The sequence below is a fragment of the Eretmochelys imbricata genome, chromosome 2 (genome assembly GCF_965152235.1).
Source record: "Eretmochelys imbricata isolate rEreImb1 chromosome 2, rEreImb1.hap1, whole genome shotgun sequence".
Lineage (NCBI taxonomy): Eukaryota > Metazoa > Chordata > Testudines > Cheloniidae > Eretmochelys > Eretmochelys imbricata.
Window position 1 is genome coordinate 36,852,576 of NC_135573.1, and position 19,596 is coordinate 36,872,171.

The following is a 19,596-nucleotide window of genomic DNA, read 5'->3' on the forward strand; positions in this document are numbered from 1 at the left end:
TGGCTCAAAGACTATCCAAATGGGTCTCGTGTTACATTAATCGCTGTTATTGGGTGCAAACTGTTGCCTCTGTCTGGAATCTTTATGCACTCCACAATTTCTACCTTGGTTGCATTCCTTAAAGATGTCCCCTATCTTGGAAATCTGCAGAGCTGGGACTTAGATCTCTGTCCACACTTTCACAGAACAGTATGCAATCACTGGAGATTTGGCCTTCAATGCCATCTTCGACTCCACAGTACTCTGTAGTAACAGACTCCACTCCAAAGTCCCAGCCATCCATGAGGGATACTGCTGTGAAGTTACTTACAGAGGGACACATCTCAAAGAACAGTCAAATACTAGTTTTGCCTTAAATTGTAGTGTTGAGAAATGGCAAAGGAAGTGATTTTAACTCCTTTTATAGCTTTTCCTCTCTCCATCAGTCCTTGAATAGATTCCAGAACTTAACCAAATTTAATAAAATGAAGATTTGAGCTAGAGTCTTCCCAGTGTTGTTTTCTTGTAACTTCTGCCTGTGGTCTGAAAATGGGTTCATGGGCTCCTGCCTAGGACACTGGCTAGCTGTCAAGACCACAATATTGCTGGGGTGTTTAAAATGCTACTGCATTGTGCATAGTAGCTATGTAAACAGTACTCTGGTGTTCCATATTGGTGTCATTGATTCCAAATCAAATGTGCTGAAGTTAAAAGTAAATTTTTAATTGCCAAACTCAACCTGATCTGATAGACATTTCTTCTATCTTTCTGGCTCACATTACCTGTAGTGAGGTTTCTACAGCTGAGAACTTAGTAAATAATTCTGTTGATGCTAATCAGGGGATCCATCTCACTCTCCTGTAGTTGTTTTGGCCCTGCAGGGCTCACAAAAGTAGAAATCTCAGATAAGCTATACGTACCAGGGCAGGTATGCCAGATAAGAAGGTACAGGTTTTTTTTTCAAGGCACTTTTCTGACCATATAGTTTTAAAATGAGTCCAAATAGAAAGCATGTAAATCAAGGCCCCATGATTTGTTTCCATACACCAGATTAAAATGCTAAGAAGTTGAACTGCATATAGAAGTTGTCCTTCTCAAAGATGGCCTGAGATACTAGCAGTGTTGTTTTCATAACCTTACTAAGCAGGATTAGCGAAATTGGTTTTACATTTCATTTCACAGTATCCTTTTTGGGGAAAGGGTGAAGGGGCTAGTACAGTGTACTCCTGATATAATTCTGTGCCCCCCCCCCCAAAAAAATTTCTGCACCCAGTATTTTAAAATTCTGCAAACTTTATTTGTCAATAAATAAATGTGATGGCTCCAACATGGTAGTAGCCTATGCTCCCCAATGCAAGCACGGAGATGGGAGATCACCCTGCAGCCCTGTCCCCTCCTCCCTGGGACATGGACTCAGTGGTGAGGCTGCACCCATCCCTGAAATGGCACAAGGGCTAGGCCTGCCCCAGAAACACCCCGGGGCCCTGCACCTCCATGCCATGTACACTAGGAATAGGAAGGAAGGCTCAGCCCAGCTGGGTGCAAGTGGGAGGGGATCCAGGTGTGGGGTGAGAGGTTCTGTATGGGGAAATCTGGGTGCAGGTGGCTTGGTGGGGGGTCTGGGTGCCAGGGGCAGTCTGGATGGAGATCTGGGGTGGAGTTTGTCAGAGTGGGGGTTTGAGAGCAGGGACAGTTTGGGTGCAGGGGTGAGGGTCCAGATGCTGGGAGGGTGGGGCTTGGGTGCAGGGGGTTCTGTGTGGGGGATCTGTATATGAGGGGAGGTCCCAGATGTGTGAGGGTTGGGCAGATGGGGGAGCAGCTCCTTATACAGTGACTCCTCACCCCCCTTGACTGAGGCGCAATGTGGGCAGGAAGCAGGGGGAGGGAAGGTTTCTGGGGATGGGTCTGACCCAGCCGTGGCTGCTCCTTGCAGGAGAAGAGGAAGGCCCAGCCCAGCCAGGATTAACAGCTGAGCCTGGCACAGGGTAGGAGCCACTGGCTGGAGCATCCCCAGCCCCGCCCTGCCCCCTCCCCCCGATTTACCTCTCAGATGGCTGCTCTGGGCACCCAAAACAACGCACCCGCGCTGCTGGGGAGTGGCACATGACGACTTTTGCAGATTCCCTTTGCTTCCCCATCAGAGAGTCATTTTTCAGCGGGGAAGCAAAGAAATCTGTGGGGAAATTAATTCTGCTCATGTGCAGTGGTGAAGAATTCCCCCAGGAATAGTACAGTGGTCTTCAAGCCATCTGAAGTCATAGTTATCTTACTAACTTTTGGAAACAGATCAACCATGTTTTGTGGTGGTTTTGGTTTTTTGGTTTTTTTTTAACCCTTTGGTAGAAATATAGCTTTTGGTGCTTTACTTAGGACCCCAAATATAGGAAAATGCTGACATTTGATACAATGGGTTCTTTTCATTTGGTTATTGCAGCTTCTGTACAATTGTTCCCAGAACCGTTATTAAAATCTACAAAGCTTTTATTTCAAAGCAAAGTAGCATATCTTTCCAGAAAGCTCTCAGCTTTTTCCTAATCAGTTTTCAGAGTAGTAGCCATGTTAGTCTGTATCCGCAAAAAGAAAAGGAGTACTTGTGGTACCTTACAGACTAACAGATTTATTTGAGCATAAGCTTTTGTGAGTTACAGCTCACTTCATCAGATGCATTCAGCGGAAAATACAGTGGGGAGATTTGTATATACAGAGAACATGAAACAAGGGGAGTTACCATACACACTGTAACGAGAGTTATCAGGTAAGGTGAGCTATTACTAGCAGGAGAGCCGGGGTGTGTGTGGGGGGGACTTTTGTAGTGATAATCAAGGTGGGCCATTTCCAGCAGTTGACAAGAACATTTGAGGAACGGGGTGGGGGGGAATAAACATGGGGAAATAGTTTTACTTTGTGTAATGACCCATCCACTCCCAGTCTTTATTCAAGCCTAAGTTAATTGTATCCAGTTTGCAAATTAATTCCAATTCAGCAGTCTCTCGTTGGAATCTGTTTTTGAAGATTTTTGTTGAAGAATTGCCACTTTTAGGTCTGTAATCGAGTGACCAAAGAGATTGAAGTGTTCTCCGACTGGTTTATGAATGTTATAATTCTTGATGTCTGATTTGTGTCCATTTGTTCTTTTACATAGAGACTGTCCAGTTTGACCAATGTACGTGGCAGAGAGGCATTGCTGGCACATGGTGGCATATATCACATTGGTAGATGTGCAGGTGAACGAGCTTCTGATAGTGTGGCTGATGTGATTAGGTCCTCTGATGGTGTCCCCTGAATAGATATGTGGACACAGTTGGCAACGGGCTTTGTTGCAAGGATAGGTTCCTGGGTTAGTGGTTCTGTTGTGTGGTTGCTGGTGAGTATTTGCTTCAGGTTGGGGGGCTGTGTGTAAGCAAGGACTGGCCTGTCTCCCAAGATCTGTGAGAGTGTTGGGTCGTCCTTCAGGATAGGTTGTATATGCTTGATGATGCATTGGAGAGGTTTTAGTTGGGGGCTGAAGCTGACGGCTAGTGGCGTTCTGTTATTTTCTTCGTTGGGCCGTTCCTGTAGTAGGTAACTTCTGGGTACTCTTCTGGCTCTGTTAGTCTGTTTCTTCACTTCAGCAGGTGGGTATTGTAGTTGTAAGAATGCTTGTAATAGCTTACCTTACCTGATCACTCTCGTTACAGTGTGTATGGTAACACCCATTGTTTCATGTTCTCTGTGTATATAAATCTCCCCACTGTATTTTCCACTAAATGCATCCGATGAAGTGAGCTGTAGCTCACAAAAGCTTATGCTCAAATAAATTGGTTAGTCTCTAAGGTGCCACAAGTACTCCCTTTCTTTTTCCTAATCAGTGTGACATTTTCAACCAGAGATTTTGGAGAATATCCACAATGTTCACATAAAAGTGGTAGCCAGACAATTTTTATAAGCTCCAGTCCGGGATCTGAAAAAATGGAAAGCTGGACAGTTAATCTTTAAAATCTCAAAGGGTTCTAACAGACTGTTTTAAGCAGGATTAAACTAGTTCAGCCTATTAAGCAAGTAAGACTGATGGGATGATCCAGTGAGCAATTGGTAGTTCTCAGCCATGTGCACATTTTTACATGAAATTGCTTGGCCTTATCTCACATACCCCCATATTAATACATTGCATATATTTAATAAAAAAATATTTTTTAGTTATTCAGGGCCCTTCTTGACCCAAATTGTCACTTTGTTAAATTGAATTGATGCACTTTGTTCAGAAAAATTTTTTAACTGTCAATACAGACTTTATTATTAAACAAAAGACAAAACGAATGCATGTTTCTTACATCAGTGATTTTATTTTGAAGTCTGTCATTATTAATAGCAACATAGCAAACACAACAAATGAGTTTTAAAACAACATGCAGTTATAGTTCTTATACAATTTCAAGGCTTCTTAAATAACTGCTTTTCACTGATCTTATTTCCATTCTATTGATATCTTTAGCTCTTCTGAAATAGAGATGTCAAAGACCGTAGATAAAGTTAGAATGGCACAAAGTCAAGTTTTTTTTCCCATCCTGGATTTAATATCCACATAAAATGGGTATGCATTTGTATTTTCTAAATTCAAAACAAAACTGTGAACGGAAAATATAGGAACAGCCTAACAAATCTCAGTGCGAGCATGTTTCCAGTAGACTCCAGGGTTCCTTGCGGATAGGGCCTCCATGAATATGGGTTGTCTACACTTAAACCACGGCAGTGGCACTGCTGTAGCACTTCAGAGAGGACACTACCTAGGCTGATGGGAGGAGTTCTTCTGTCAGCGTAGGTACTGCCCCAAGAGGCAGCTGCCAGGATTCTCCCATCGACCTAGCGTTTTCTACACGGGTGGTTAGGTCGGTTTAACTGCATTGCTCAGGAGTGTGGATTTTTCACACCCGTGAGCTATGTAGTTATACCAACATGATTTTCTCGTGTAGACCAGGCCTCAGCAAGAAGCATATTATTGAAAGCCTTGTATACACATCCGTCTCCAAACGTAAGGAATAACACAGAAGGGGTTGCAGCTGTTAAGATGATAAAGCACATCCAGTGCTGATGACACTCTGGACATTGAACTATGCTTCCACACACAAGGTGGATGAGGTAATATATTTTATTGGACCAACTTCTGTTGATGAAAGAGACATACTATCAAGCTACACACAGCTTTGTACAGATCAAAAGCTTGTCTTTTTCACCATCAGAAGTTGGCCCAATAAAAGAGATTACCTTACCCAACTTGACTCTAATATCCTGGGACCAACACTGAAAACAAGCTTCCACCCACCCATGTTTTGGTTTTACGGTTTATCTACGAGTATTTTTAATAATTTGTTTATAATCCAGAGCAGTACATTTTGAATTCCTGTCGCGAAACACAAATAAATGTGTGTCCAGCCTGAGACCCTTCCAAGAACAGGACTTTCATAGGAACTATTTCAGCCATTTGAACAGAGGTAAGAATAGTGCCTTTCGAGTAGAAAATATGAAAGCTGACTCATCTCAAAGTTTAGCATCAGTTTAAGGCAGTTTTATTTTATTTTACACAATTTTACTAATTCTCAGAGTATCTTTGTGCAGGACCCACGTTCTCTTGATCCATGGTAAGTGAAGGGAGCAGAGCAGAAAGTTTCATTTAATAAGTGTCTTATCATTTGCAGCACACCAAAAATGGAAGGTCCGTTGTAAATTTAAATAGAAGCCTTGGGGGCTGATGTGTGCTGTTTGCTATCAGCTGGTTTATTTTACCTTTTTTTTCCTTTTCTTTTTCTGTTGTGCAGTTTGTTGCATAATTTAAGGACCCGGATCTAAGGCTTGGCGGCCTGTCCCTTGTGTTTCTTGGTTTATGACTGTCGGCTTTGCGGAATACGGCTGAGATGAAAGGATTTCTTGAGGATGCAAACTATTCTATTGGCTTGCTGGATGAAGGAGCAACTCTTGGAGATGTTATTGACAACTATGTTTATGAACATACACTTGTAAGTATTTGATACCCATGCCTTCTAATTTAACTGAATTAATTTTCATGTATAATTTTCTAGTACTTAAATTTTTCAGTTCCTAGTTTCAAATTGTTTGACTAGCAAGTGTATTGTAGGCAAGATGGCAATGACACATACAGTTAAGTTTGCCTAACCTGTTTAATTATAAACCCCTTTCCAATTGCTTATAACTTTGCTGAATTTTAACCATTTGGGCTGAAATTTTCCATGTTTGCTCTCTGCCTTAGGCTGAATTTTGTTGGCAAAGTTTGAGCAAAACCTGGTCAGCCACTTCCAAGAATGAGGTTGTGGGGAAAATAGCTTTGCCAGTGTTAAATAAATAAAATTCTCCAGCTGTTCCTATGAAGAGCTTAGCTATGGGATTTGGAGCAGCGACCTGAAGTTTGGCAGTATATAGTGCTGGGGTTAGAGAAGTGACTTTTATTGCCCCCATGAAAATTTGCCCAGATTTGGCTGATTCATAAGCCTCTGAAAATAATCATTTGCACATGCTCAGAGATTGTTTGGGTCTTCCCGTTAAAATTTCTATATTCCATCTGCACTGAGCAGTCCCACAGAGCCCTTCTCCGCATATGGTAAGTGCACTGTATATGCTCCCCGTTCCCAACGAACCTCCTACATGCTAGGAACAGAGCGGATGGGGTAAGGTGGGGTAACAACAGCAGCAGCTCCTCCTTCAGCCTAGAGGAAGGTATGCTGCACTGGGAGCCAGGAGGAGACAGTGAGTTCTAGTCTTGGATCTTCTACTGACTAGTTTTGTTAATTCTGTGATGTCATAGACTTTTTTTATTGAGCAAGGTCTCACACCCCAAAGTTAAGAAGCAGGCAGACAGCATAAAGGGGTAATGGAAGTGTTGCACAAGGCCATCTGTGGCAGAGCTCAGAATAGAACCCTGTTCTTTAATATACCATACCTAAGAGTTAACCAGGTTGCACAGGTGATCTGGCATTTTCCTAACTTTTGAGTGCTTGACTTTAGAACCTTAATGTACTTTTAGTATAGATTCTTGTATAGAATTGTAATTATAATCTTGATGCCTCAGATAGATGGCGGAAAGAACCTCAAATCACGTCAAATCAACCTAATATCCTTCTCTGACAGGGTAACAAGGCTTGTGGAGGGGGGAAAGCAGTAGATGTCATATCTCGACTTTAGTAAGACTTTTGATACTGTCTCACATGATCTCTTCATAAGCAAACTAGGGAAATTTAGCCTAGAGATGAATCTGCTATAAGGTGGGTGCACAACTGGTTGGAAAATCGTACTCTGAGAGTAGCTATCAATGGTTCATAGTCAAACTGGAAAGGCATATCAAATGGGTTGCAGGAGAGATCTGTCCTGGGTTCAGTTCTAGTCAATATCTTCATAAATTTGCCTAGTGGCATAGAGAGTACACTTATAAAGTTTGCAGATGATACCAAGTTGGGAGGGGTTGCAAGCACTTTGGAGGATAGGATTAGAATTCAAAATGATCTGGACAAATTGAAGAAATGGTCTGAAAGAAATAGGATGAAATTCAGTAAGGACAAGTGCAAAGTACTACACTTGGGAAGGAATAATCAATTGCACAAATACAAAATGGGAAACAGCTGCCTAGGAAGGAGTACTGCAGAAAAAGATCTGGGGGTTATAGTGGATCACAAACTAAATATGAGTCAACACTATAATATTGTTACCAAAAAAGTGAACATCACTCTTGGACATAGCAGCAGGAGTGTTGTAAGCAGGACGTGAGAAGTAATTCTTCCACTCTGCTCAGCGCTATGGTCTCAGTTGGAGTACACTGCTCAGCACTAAATTGCTCAGCAAAGGCCTCCACAGGAAAGATATGGATAAAATGGAGAAAGTCCAGAGGAGAATGACAAAAATTATTGAAGGTCTAGAAAACTTGACCTACAAGGAAAGGTTGAAAAAATTGGGTTTAGTCAAGAGAAGACTGAGGGGGGACATAAAAGTTTTCAAGTACATAAAAGGTTGTTACAAAGAAGAGGGTGATAAATTGTTCTCCTTATCCACTGAGGACAGGACAAGAAGTAATGGGCTTAAATTGCAGCAAGGCAGACTTATATTAGACATTAGGAAAAATTTTTCAAATTTTGAGGGTAGTTAAGCACTGGAACCAATTACCTAGGAAAGTTGTGGAATCTCCACTAGATGTCTTAAAGATAAGGATAGATAAAGATCTGCCAGGGATGGTCATGATTAAGGCTACGATATAGTCACAGTTATTTTTAGTAAAAGTTATGTACAGGTCACGGGCAATAAACAAAAATTCACGGCCTGTGACCTGTCCGTGGCTTTTACTAAAAATACCTGTGACTAAATCTGGGGCAGGCGCTGCTGGGGGACATCTGGGGGGGGTGGCTGAGGCTGGGGGGTGCGGGGGGTGTGTTGCTGGTGGGGAAGCATCCAGGGGGGTGGCTGAGGCAAGGCATCCAGGGGTCAACGGACCGCAGCAGCTGGTGTGGCTGTCCTGGGGGCCACCTGAGTAGCTGTCCCCAGAGTTGGCTGCTTCAGCTGCTCTGGGGTCAGCCACACTGGCCCTTGCAGAAGTCACAGAGGTCACAGAAAGTCACTGAATCCGTGACTTCCATGACCTCCGTGACAGACACGGAGCCCTAGTCATGATAAATACTTAATCCTGCCTCAGTGCAGGGGACTGGACTAGATGACCTATCGATGTGCCTTCCAGTCCTACATTTCTGTGATGCTATGGCCCTGGCCCTGCTCAAGAAAGTTGACGACTTTTTTTTTTTTTATAAAGAAGTGCTTGTAATGGAAATATTTTGTTACCTTAAATATAGTTCTTGCAAAAGCCATAATACTAGGCATTTAAGGTAGGGCCTTTCATCCAAGGAATTTTAAAGTATTATGTAAATAATTTTAACAACTTCCTCGAAGGAGTAGGTATTGCCTTCATTTTAAATTTGGGTAAATTGTGGCACAGAAGTCAAATGAATTGTCCACGGTCATACATTAAGCAAATGGCAGAATAAAAAATATATAACCTATGATTCCCAGTCATTCTTTGACCTAATAAACATGAGATATTTGTGCGTCCTAGGATATTTTTGCTTTGACTTCAGGTCCACCATTATAGATACGTGATTTTTATTTTCCTACTGTCCTTTGTTTATAGACTGGAAAAAATGCATTTTTTGTTGGTGATCTTGGAAAGCTTCTGAAGAAACACAACCAATGGCAGAATGTGATGGCACCAGTAAAACCATTTTACACTGTAAAATGCAATTCCACTCCAGGTGTACTTGAGATTTTGGCAGCTCTTGGAATTGGGTTTGCATGTTCTAGTAAAGTGAGTGTTTGTTCTATATATCCTGTTTGCCTGTCAAATTACCCTCTCTCTATCCTGGAGTTCATTAAATTTGTCCTGTATAAAACTTCTGCTCTTGGTGTTAGTTACCATGCGGACACATTCTTTGCCTTAAACTGTAAACCCTTCATTATGATTTAGTATAGCAATTCCATTTTGTACTCTTGAAGCAGCTTATAATATACAGTTTAATTAGAAGAAAACCTTATTTGAGCTATATATCCCCACATAAATTGAAGATAAATTCGCTACTGAAACTCATTTGACTTGTGTTTAACATTTTAATACTGTCTTGTTTTTCAGTCTGAAATGGCATTGGTACAAGACTTGGGCATTGCTCCTGAAAACATTATATATACAAATCCTTGCAAGCAAGCTTCTCAGATAAAATATGCAGCGAAAGCTGGGGTAAACATCATGACTTGTGACAATGAAAGTGAATTAAAGAAAATTGCACGTAACCATCCAAGTGCTAAGTAAGTGTTGCATTGAAAAGAGAGAGAAATCTTAGTTTTTCTTTTTGTTGTGGGAATTTAACTTTGGCTGTGGTATGGTTTGTCTGTTTACCTGGAAGCAAGAGAAGCATGTGGGTTTTTTAGTGCAGTTTACTTGCATGTATTTTGTCCAACCTTGGCTCTGGTGTAGCAGTGTTTCTCTAAAGATATTTTGTTGCAGGATTTTCTCTTCTGGGTCTCAGCTTCCTAGCATAACAGGTGGAACTTCCTATGCTCAGGAGAACCTGGGGGGAACTTTGGCTTTGGGGGCCCAACTTTCACTTCAGTATTCTGGCAGTTTAATTTCAGTACGTTGGCACCTGCCTTGAGGCCTCAGCTTCTCTTCATCTACAAGTAGTCTTGCTTTGCATGGCTTCAGTGTTTTATTTCAGGATGTCATCCATTTACTTGACTCCCAACAGCTTCAATTGTCAACAAATGACCGCATACACTGAATCTTCTGCCTGGGATTTGGGTGTGCTGTGTAGTGGTGTCAGATACACCTGCAGATGTCACAAGCGAATTAAGAGTAATGGGTATTGCCTTCAGTCCCTTCTTGAGATACCCCAGCCATGGCTCAGAGTACTTCAAAAGAGAAATCACTCAATCATAAACCTGAGTCTGCTTCAGCTGCTGAGGGCTGGAGTTCCGTTAGTGCCCCCCACATTGGTACAGATGCCACTTCCCTCCAGACCCAGTGCGAGAGAGCTTCCCCTCAAAGCATCTTGCATCATTCCCATTCATAGCTTGGGGGTCGCCTATGGTCCGAGCCTCCCAAGACACTGCAAGTTAGTACTTTAAGTGAACAGTACTATGCTTCACATTGGTGAACAAGGCATTGCTTCCATGTAAATTTCAACAGGAAACACCAAGAAACAAGTTGCCCTGACATATCACTACCAAAGCACCTGACTCTGTTCAGGTTCACATCTTGGAGATGGATGTGGGGAGATTCTGTGATGGTACGCGTTTGGGATCTTGCCACATCCCTCCTGGTTCTCTCTCAGGCTGTCCCAAAGGCTACAGTGCTCCCTTCAGTGCTTATCTCCCGCCCTGCTTTGAGAGCTGGTGGCGCTTCACACAATCAGAGCACCGTCTCCACAGAGACTGCACTCACACTGAGCTGGTGCATGAAGCACTGGCTTTGACATAGGTACCTCATGCAATTGAAGGGTCTTAAGAAAAGCAGTGTAGATGACTTCTGTGGTATTGTGTATGCTCCATTAGCGTGTTAGATAGATCACTATAGTGGGAGCAGGGTGGTGATCAGGATGACATGGCTTCTATTTGGAATCAGATAAGCTGACCACCAACTAATGGCAAATACATTTCCATTGCAGAGCAGCAGCAGGTTTGCGAGACTGTGGGAGGAACTGGCTTCCTCCAGTTTCTTGAAAAACTGGCTAAGTTGGCTAGTTTGAGTTAGTGCCAGTTCAGGAATCTTCAAAGGCTATAATCAAGACTTTCACCTCCATCCAGTAGGCTTGTGGTACCATTGCACCCTCTTTGGGTCCAGCTGGTGAAGAAGTATCAGGCTGCCCAGACTGTTGTCCCTGTCAGACAGTCAAGAAGTGTATTTCAGCTAAGTTTCCCCTCTCTCTGCCCTGCCCCATCCCCACATGAGCTTGTGGTTGAGGTGACCATGGCTGGAACAAAGACTGTTCATTGTGATCCTGATCTTCAGTGCTAAGATTCTTTTGGACAAAGGTTTACTAGTGCACAGTTGGCTCCTTTAGCATGGTGAAATATCCGTTCTTCACGGTCAAAGGACAGACTGACTTTTGAAAAAAGGCCTCTGCCCTGGTTCAGTCAGTCTCTTTGGACAAAATGCCAGGACTCTTTAAGGTAAATAAATAATCTTAGTGCAGGAGGGCATGGACCTGGGCTGGCATCTGGTACAGACAGCCTTTGATGTGGGTGATGGTAGCTAGCAGGTGTATGTGAAAGCCTTTATAAGCTAAAGACCCTGTTAAAGGATCATTCAATCAAAGTGGCTTGTGCTGTCTTCCTCGTGGATGTTTCTAGCAGTGTACAAGACTGCTACATGATGCTTGCTCCATGCATGTACAAAGCAGTTGCTTAGATTCAGCTTACAGGAAGAAATCCCATTTTGGAGTATAAATCCTGTACAACTTGTGAGTCCAAATTCTCTTACTATATAGTTTTATTTCTTTCTGGATTTCACCTGAGTTGGCTAAACTTTTGAAGTCGTTGTGTTTGTCCTACAGTCTGAAGTGATAAGCCTGGTTTTCCTTTTGGGAGTTATCTTATACCTTCTTTGTGTACTTCAAAAATAATTTCATATTTTTGCATTGACTTGCCTTTGCTGCCTGTTCCAATCATGTGACTCTAGTTACTTGCATTCCTGGAGAGAATCCTGCACAGAAAATTGTACTTCTTCTCTGAAGATTTTCATCCATCTCTGTCGATGTTTGAAGAGGAACCTTTTTGAAGTGTTGGTTTCTCAGATTTTGATGCTTTTACTATTCAGCCTTCTGAAGCATTCTTTTCTTCTAATCATTTTGTTTTGTGATTGGCTAATTTTTCTTTGCGGAGCCTTCACATTTTGCTAAAATCTGGAATTGACTGAAAGAATCCAAAGGCAGTAATTAAGCTCAGGGTGTCATGTGACTTCTGGTAGGGAAAGAATGGCTCATGCTGCTACCCACTACCATTGCCTTTAAGGGCCAAAAAGCACCAAGATCTTGGATTTCCTCCAGCCTCACTTTAGCCAGCTGAGACCCAGGTGTGAGAATCCTGCAAGATATTTTGAGAAGAGCAGAATTACAAGGTAAAGTAGTTTTCTCTTTTTATCTTGTACAGTTGTTTTCGCTAGAAAATCTTTACTGATGCTTTATAATGCTGTCATGAAAACTTGTCAGTTCAGTATGGCATATGTAGTCTTGGTTAACAAATGTTTTCAGACTAACCTTGGTGCTACTTAAGCTGTAGTGTGCAAAAATAGATATATTTTTGGAGTTTTCATATGATGAATTCAAAGGATTTGATTTTTGATTAAATAACTAGGCCGAATATATAGGTTTGTCCAAATGTTATTACGGAATACTGTATAACTAAAATTGTTTAATTTTGATAAATGATTTTTAAAAAATTCCTCTGAAGTGTTTGTGTTGGTAAAAGAGAACCAGGAAATGAAACTGGCCAGTCTACTTTAATTATCCAAAATGAGTGAAATGCCAGCAGTAACAAATGGCATAAATGACGAGCAAGGATGCTGAAGGGCACACATGGAAGAAATGGAAGTTAGATGATTCCCCCTACCCCCCCCCCCCCGGCATACACCTTTAAACCTGTAAATGTTTGCAATTTGAGGGTTCCATTAAATTTTTGGCAGCCGTTAGAATATCACATCGCTGGTAGTAGCCAATAGTGTGCTTATCTTTGCTTGGCAAGGAGACTGTGATCTTTCCTTTCAGATGTAGAACTTGCCAGTTATCCATGCCTTTTTCATCTCCAGATTGGATTACTGCAGTTCACTCTGCATGGGGTGCTTGGACTTCACCAGCCAACCTTCAGCTAGTGCAAAATGCGGCTTTTTATGTTTGATGGTGTTTCTCACTTGGGATTGAAAATGGAATCATTGACCCTTTTAGCTGACGTTGAGTGAGTTTGTATTAATATAATCTTGTGTTTGTACATTCTCTGGTTTTGATAGGCATGTCTTATCAAATTACCACTCCACAGCAATTAAATCATAACAAGACTGATTAAATATCAACTAATGAGACTCAGCTCACGAAGCTACAAGAAATTAGCCACCTATGCTCTATCCAAAGACTGAGTTAATAGGTCTTCTAGCTATGATATGTGAGACCCATTGGAGGAGGAGAAATGGCACTCAGACAGCAGCCTCCTTCTCACAGGCAACCAGGAAGTAATGGGGGAGGGAATGGAACACCCCTTGCACCCAGTCCAACTGCCAGTGGAGATGGGGGGATGGGAGGGGTCTCTACATGGATCAGACTTCTACCAGACAAGGCTGATGTAAGAAGAGAAACACAGCAGGCTCCAAAGGGAATCCCAGGGCACTCTTCCTCCTGCCAGCCAGGAGGAAAGGGCTGGAGAGAAGCAATCCCATTGTCACTAAAGAGCAGCTTTTGAGCAAGCACTCCTTATGAGACGGTAACCCTTTCTTTATTACAGCACCCAACAGACTCTTGCTGCTACAACAGAGTCTTAGTTGCTGCATTTCCAAATCCCTTTTCCTTGTTGGCTCAATGTTTTAGCCCCTAATTGCTAGTTTTTTCTCTGTACAGGATTGTTTTTATTAGGTTCACTTGACTCATCCATCGATGGAGCTGGAGTACTGACAACATAATCAACATACTTCTGACAGTCTTCAGGCTTCACATGTGCTGATGATGATGTAAACCAACTGTGCCCCAATCATCTTCCCCTTCTCTTAGGCTCTTACTACGTATTGCCACAGAAGACATTAGTGGAGCTGAGGAGATGAACATGAAATTTGGCACCATGCTGAAGAGCTGTAGGCACCTCATGGAATGTGCTAAGGAGCTTGAAGTCCAAATAGTTGGTGTTAAGTGAGTAGCTTTTTCATTTTCCCTTTATGTGTAATATTAAATACTCAAACTTAGATTTAACTCAAATTATTTTTTATTGTGCCAATTTATTCTCCTTTCCTTATAGGGAACAATATAAAATCCAGTTGCATCATTTCAGAATTTTTGGTGACACTTAAGCATTCAAATCAGTATGAAACAGAAAAGTAATTGCATTTGAGCTACATAAAGTGAATTTAATGCAATCCATAGTGGGAATGTGAAATCTCTTCTGCTGTAGTCAGAAAAACTGCTAGAGCATTTCATCCACTGACTTCCCTACTCTTGCTGTTGTGCTTTCCAGTGATTAGCTTTTATCTGTCTAACTCTGCATAGAAAAATAAACAGTTGAACTGATAAAAGCCAGTAGTTAAGTGTGGGAAAATCAGTACAGATACTAGGTGAGATAATGCTGTAAGATTTAACTATGGAAAGTTTTTAGTGATGTCCATAGTAATCACTTCAAATTCAGAGTTCTAGTAATTTTAGTTTTTGACCTGTAGATGGCAGAGGATCTTCTTGAAGTGTTTTTAGTCTTCCTAAACTGAGTGACCTGTGGTTCTTAAATCTAGAGTAAGCTAGATACACAAAGATGAAAAATTCTCATATCACACTGATCAAAAATCGATGCACAAATTGTCTGTACGCTTTCAACTGCTGAAAAAACTTGTGGAACACTAATGAATGTGTTTGATAGATTAAGGAAACAGTCAAAGTAAGAGGAATATTCCTTTATCAGTCACCGGGGGTGGGTTAAAAAAATCTATTTTTTTAACCTAAACAAATTGGATTTTTTAAATTAAATACATTTTTATTATTTAATAAATTAGCCTATTTAAAATTGAAGTTAGTAATGTATGTTAGTGCCTAAACTTAAAGTATTAAAATTAAATTTAAAAAAATTCAAGCAGTATATGTTTGCTGGCAAAGTTTTAAAGAAAGTCAAAGCACTGAACTAATGGAAGTCATTGGCTAAGCACCTGGAACCAGTGTGTGTTGAAATGCTAAACCAGCTTTTGACAGCATTAGCTGCTTCTGCAAGTACAGAGAGAATATTTTCTTCATTTCAGTTTATTCAGTTAGTTCAGTTTAATGACTAATTCATTCAAATTTGAGAAACCAGTTGGGAGCTGAAAAAGCAGAGAAGCTTCTTCGACTCTTCCAATATACAAAAATGAGGTGTCTGAGGATGAGATGAACTACTTATAAATCCTGAAAGACATGACCAGAAACAATTAGTTGAGTTCACTAACTGCAGATACTTCCTTTGTTTATAAATCCGTTTTAAATGCAAAATATGTTTTGATAAACTTTATGTATTCGGCACATTTAAGGTATTTTTCACTAATTTTAAAAAGCTTTGTGCATTTTTAATTGAATTCCAGTTTCGATTGAAACGTAGTTTGACAAACATCACAAGTAAAAATATTAATCTAGAAAATCATCTAGAACTGCATCATTCAGCATTTTCTATCACATTTATTCAGATTTTTGCATTTTATTATATGTTAAGCTATAGAATGGCTTTGAAATATTGTTTATAGATAATGTATCCTCCTGGTTAGCAAAAAGAAGTACCAAATTTAACCAATCAATGCAAATCACCCTTTCTTTAGAAAAGTAACTAAAATGTACAAATGCAAAACAGGATGAAAATTGATTTAAATTGATCTGTCATGTCTGTCACAATGAAGACTTAGACTCTGGATGAGGTATCAGTAGCTTAATCTGTCTAATTTTTGTCACTTCAGTAACAGTCATGTTGTGGCTGAGCTTACTTAGCGCTAAGGATGAGAAGAGAATACAAATTGTCAGCATACAGGGTTAAATCAGTATGTCTAAAACTGTTCTAACTTAATTCTAGAAATGAAAATCAGTGGGGCCACATGGTTCACAAGGCTCCAAAAAGAGGCAGAAAATATAGCTGGTTCTGAGTTCGTGTCTGGTTTTGTCACATTCTTCATTGTCTCCTTCCCTCTTTCAGATGTTTGGCCAAATAATTTGGAAAAGAACGCTTAGTCCATCCTGGCAGTGCAGGATTGGGCTCTAAAATATGTTAAAATACTCTATCCATTGTAGTTCAAACTTACATTCTACTCTTTCTCCTTCCCATCATTTGGTTGTGCTGAGCCTTTTCTTCTAACTATGGGTCATCTGTTTTGCATTTTGTACCATTTTTTATTTATAAAACAGCTTATAGAATACTGAGTGAATACAGGTTACATATCAAAGTATGCATGTTAGAGGTTGAATGGCTCAAGGGGATTGATAATGGGATACAGAGCCTTTCCCCTCTAGATTGCTGCTTTGGTTCTTACCCAAGTTAGTAGTGATCAGAAGCGACCAATGGCTTTTGTGACCTTTACTCTATATGATGCAGAGTTAGTGTTTTTCACAAGCACTGAAGCTTTATATTATAGGGGCATGAAACATAAAAGGTATAAAATGAACTGTAGTCTTCATCTAGTTCCCTTGGACAAGAGTCACCCTCTTAATTGGCACCTTGTTGGCAGCCTGAGCAGAGTGGTCTAGTAGACTGTATAACCATGGAAGCTGAATTATCTTCTCATCTCTCCAGTGTCAATATGGATACATTTTTATAAAGGAAATTTATATCTTCACAGTTGTATTTATATTTTTATGTTCTGTACATAAATAAGACATCATCATTCTTCTGGACTGTCAGAACAACAAAGTTCATAAGTACTAGGTCTCTTTTAAAAGGCCCGGTGCTAGTGAGTGGGCACAAGGAACAATTTTTGTGAATAAACATGGTGTCACAATATTTTAAGTTTCCGTGATGAAAATGTTTATTTTTTTGTGTGTCGTCTTCTGTCATAGTAAGATAGTAATCTTAGATTTTGAGACCAGACTGCTGGCTGAAACTGTGCTCTATTCCTTTCATGTCTGTCGTTTTAGATATGAGAAAATGGCTGGTTTGTCTGATCTGTTCTTAGCCTCTCGTTTTCTAGCTAATGTTTTCTGTTCACCTGTTTTGAATTACCCCATCTCATCTGTGCAATCAATCTGTTTAGTGTCTAGTCCACAATCTGGTCTATTAGGAAAATAATCATAAAGAGGATAATTGGGAATAACTACTGTTCCCAATTGTTATAACATCTATTGTTTTACTGTGTCCCTCTGGTCATTTGTACAGTTCTATAAACCTACATTACAATAGTTTTAATTCTCCAAAGCCTAAAATTCTGTTTAAAAAAAATCAAAACTGATATGGACACTGTGGCTAGGGAGGTGCTAGGACTGTGTTTTAGAGTATTTTCGGTAACTGGTTCTCAGATGCTATCTCACTACTGAGCCTATTTTTCTTTATAAACGTATTTCAATAAACTATTTCTATGGACTTGCCATTAGGCAACTTTAATTGTCATATCTTGAGAACACTGACATTTCCTTTTTAAAAAAGATTAGAATGAAGCCATTGTTAGCCATTCTTAAATTGTGCTGTACAAATTTGTTTTGTGGGCAAAATTAATGAGCTAGAAGGAAAGCAAAGATGTTTTGAGGTCTCTTCCTATAGTCCTGTATATATTGCATACATTTCTTTTAAACAAATAAAACCTTAATCACCTATGCATGGAATATACATGCATTTCGACTACTATAAATACGTGTGTACTGTCAAAACAATACTTCCTTTGTCAAATTTCCTTGAGTGATCTGCTGTACGTCCCTATTGGTCTAGATATATCAGTGGTCTGTTGTTAATGCAGGTTGTAGGTTTGTGTATTTATTATTATATTTCATTTCTTTTAGATTTCACATTTCAAGCTCTTGCAAGGAACCTCAAGTGTACATTCATGCTATATCTGATGCTCGGTGTGTGTTTGACATGGCTGTAAGTAATTATGGTAACATATGATTTAATAGAGTCATCATCCAACTATATTCTCGCTAATGGAGATAAGAAAAATTGTTTCCTAAAATGTGTCTTGCTAGTCTGATAAGGGTAGGAAAGATAATTGCTGTAAAGACCCTTCAAATAAAGGAATTGATTACACACAACTGAGCAGTAAATTATAGACCTTACTTAGTATTTAATGTGAGACAAATAAAATCTTCCACTAAAACATCCTTTGATTGTATTTTAAAATTTTCATTAAAGGCCAACTGCTTTTTTTTTTAAAAAAGTCCCAGATCTCAACTCGAGCAGAATATATTTGTAGCTTTCTAAGTTAAGAATACATCTTAAAAGTAAACTAAAATGTTTATCTACCAAGACCAGTGAACAGGTTTTGTTTTTCTGCATGAGATGAAATCACTACCAACTGAACAATGCATGTGGCTGCCTTCCATATGTTTCCTTGTATAATTATGTCATTGGGTTTTGCGGTGGGGAGGAACAGAACTCTGAATGATCCTCTTGGCAAAGAGGAACTGACTTGTTGACACTGGTAAATTAATTTGTTGTTTTAGGCTATAAATGTATACTTCTTGTGTTAATTAAACAGATTTTTGTATTGAAAATATTTCTGTTCGCTTTAAGTGAGAAAGAAAAGCTTAAGTTTTACTTCAGAAAAATCAAAGATAATGACCTTGCTGTGATTATTGCAAAATTATTGATGTGATTAATTATACAAGGAAGACAGTTGAAGTTCCCACAGCAGTTTAACTCTTTCCGCCTTGTGCATATGCATTACAAGAGGGGCTTGAATTACATTATCATACCATGCATCCATTTATATTATACATACTGTTATGTGCATCTAATGTTATAAACATGTAATTCTTTCCCACTATACTGTAGTAAAGTATTTGCTGGACAGTGTGTTGCTCTGTCCAGTTTTGTGAGGAAAAGACACTTCTACTGCATACTCAACAAAGGCCAAATTAAGGTTGCTTTACTTTGGAATTGCTTAATTTATTCATTCTCTTTACTAATATTGCAGTAATGTTTAATGTAGAGTAATACTAGGTATAACAGGAGTGAATTGTTCACTGGAATATTCTACTGTATTTAAGATGTCACAATTTCATGTTTAAAATCATGAGCATACAATATTGAATGAGATTGGAGAGCTCTTCAATAAAAACTTTAATTTCTATTGTCTGCATACTTAAAGGCCTGTCTATACTTCCTTTTAGGAAGAATTTGGCTTTAAGATGAACATGTTGGACATTGGTGGGGGCTTCACAGGTTCAGAACTTCAGCTGGAAGAGGTATGCAACTCAGTGGAAG

The 19,596-nt window shown here is 39.9% G+C and overlaps 1 protein-coding gene across 4 annotated transcripts in view; it reads left to right on the forward strand.

The window, feature by feature from the left end:
* The window catches only part of AZIN1 (antizyme inhibitor 1), a 59,601-nt gene that overhangs the window by 30,130 nt on the left and 9,875 nt on the right, over window positions 1–19,596 (forward strand). For 2 of the 4 annotated variants that reach the window (XM_077809895.1, XM_077809897.1), the window contains exons 3-8: window positions 5,772–5,969; window positions 9,134–9,307; window positions 9,629–9,801; window positions 14,247–14,381; window positions 18,174–18,255; window positions 19,503–19,577. In XM_077809895.1, coding sequence (XP_077666021.1) covers window positions 5,868–5,969; window positions 9,134–9,307; window positions 9,629–9,801; window positions 14,247–14,381; window positions 18,174–18,255; window positions 19,503–19,577 — 741 coding nt within the window. In that variant the 5' untranslated portion in view covers window positions 5,772–5,867. Of the gene's footprint in view, window positions 1–5,771; window positions 5,970–9,133; window positions 9,308–9,628; window positions 9,802–12,303; window positions 12,611–13,297; window positions 13,444–14,246; window positions 14,382–18,173; window positions 18,256–19,502; window positions 19,578–19,596 lie in introns of those variants that run through there. The other 2 variants (XM_077809898.1, XM_077809899.1) reach the window with 2 other exon arrangements.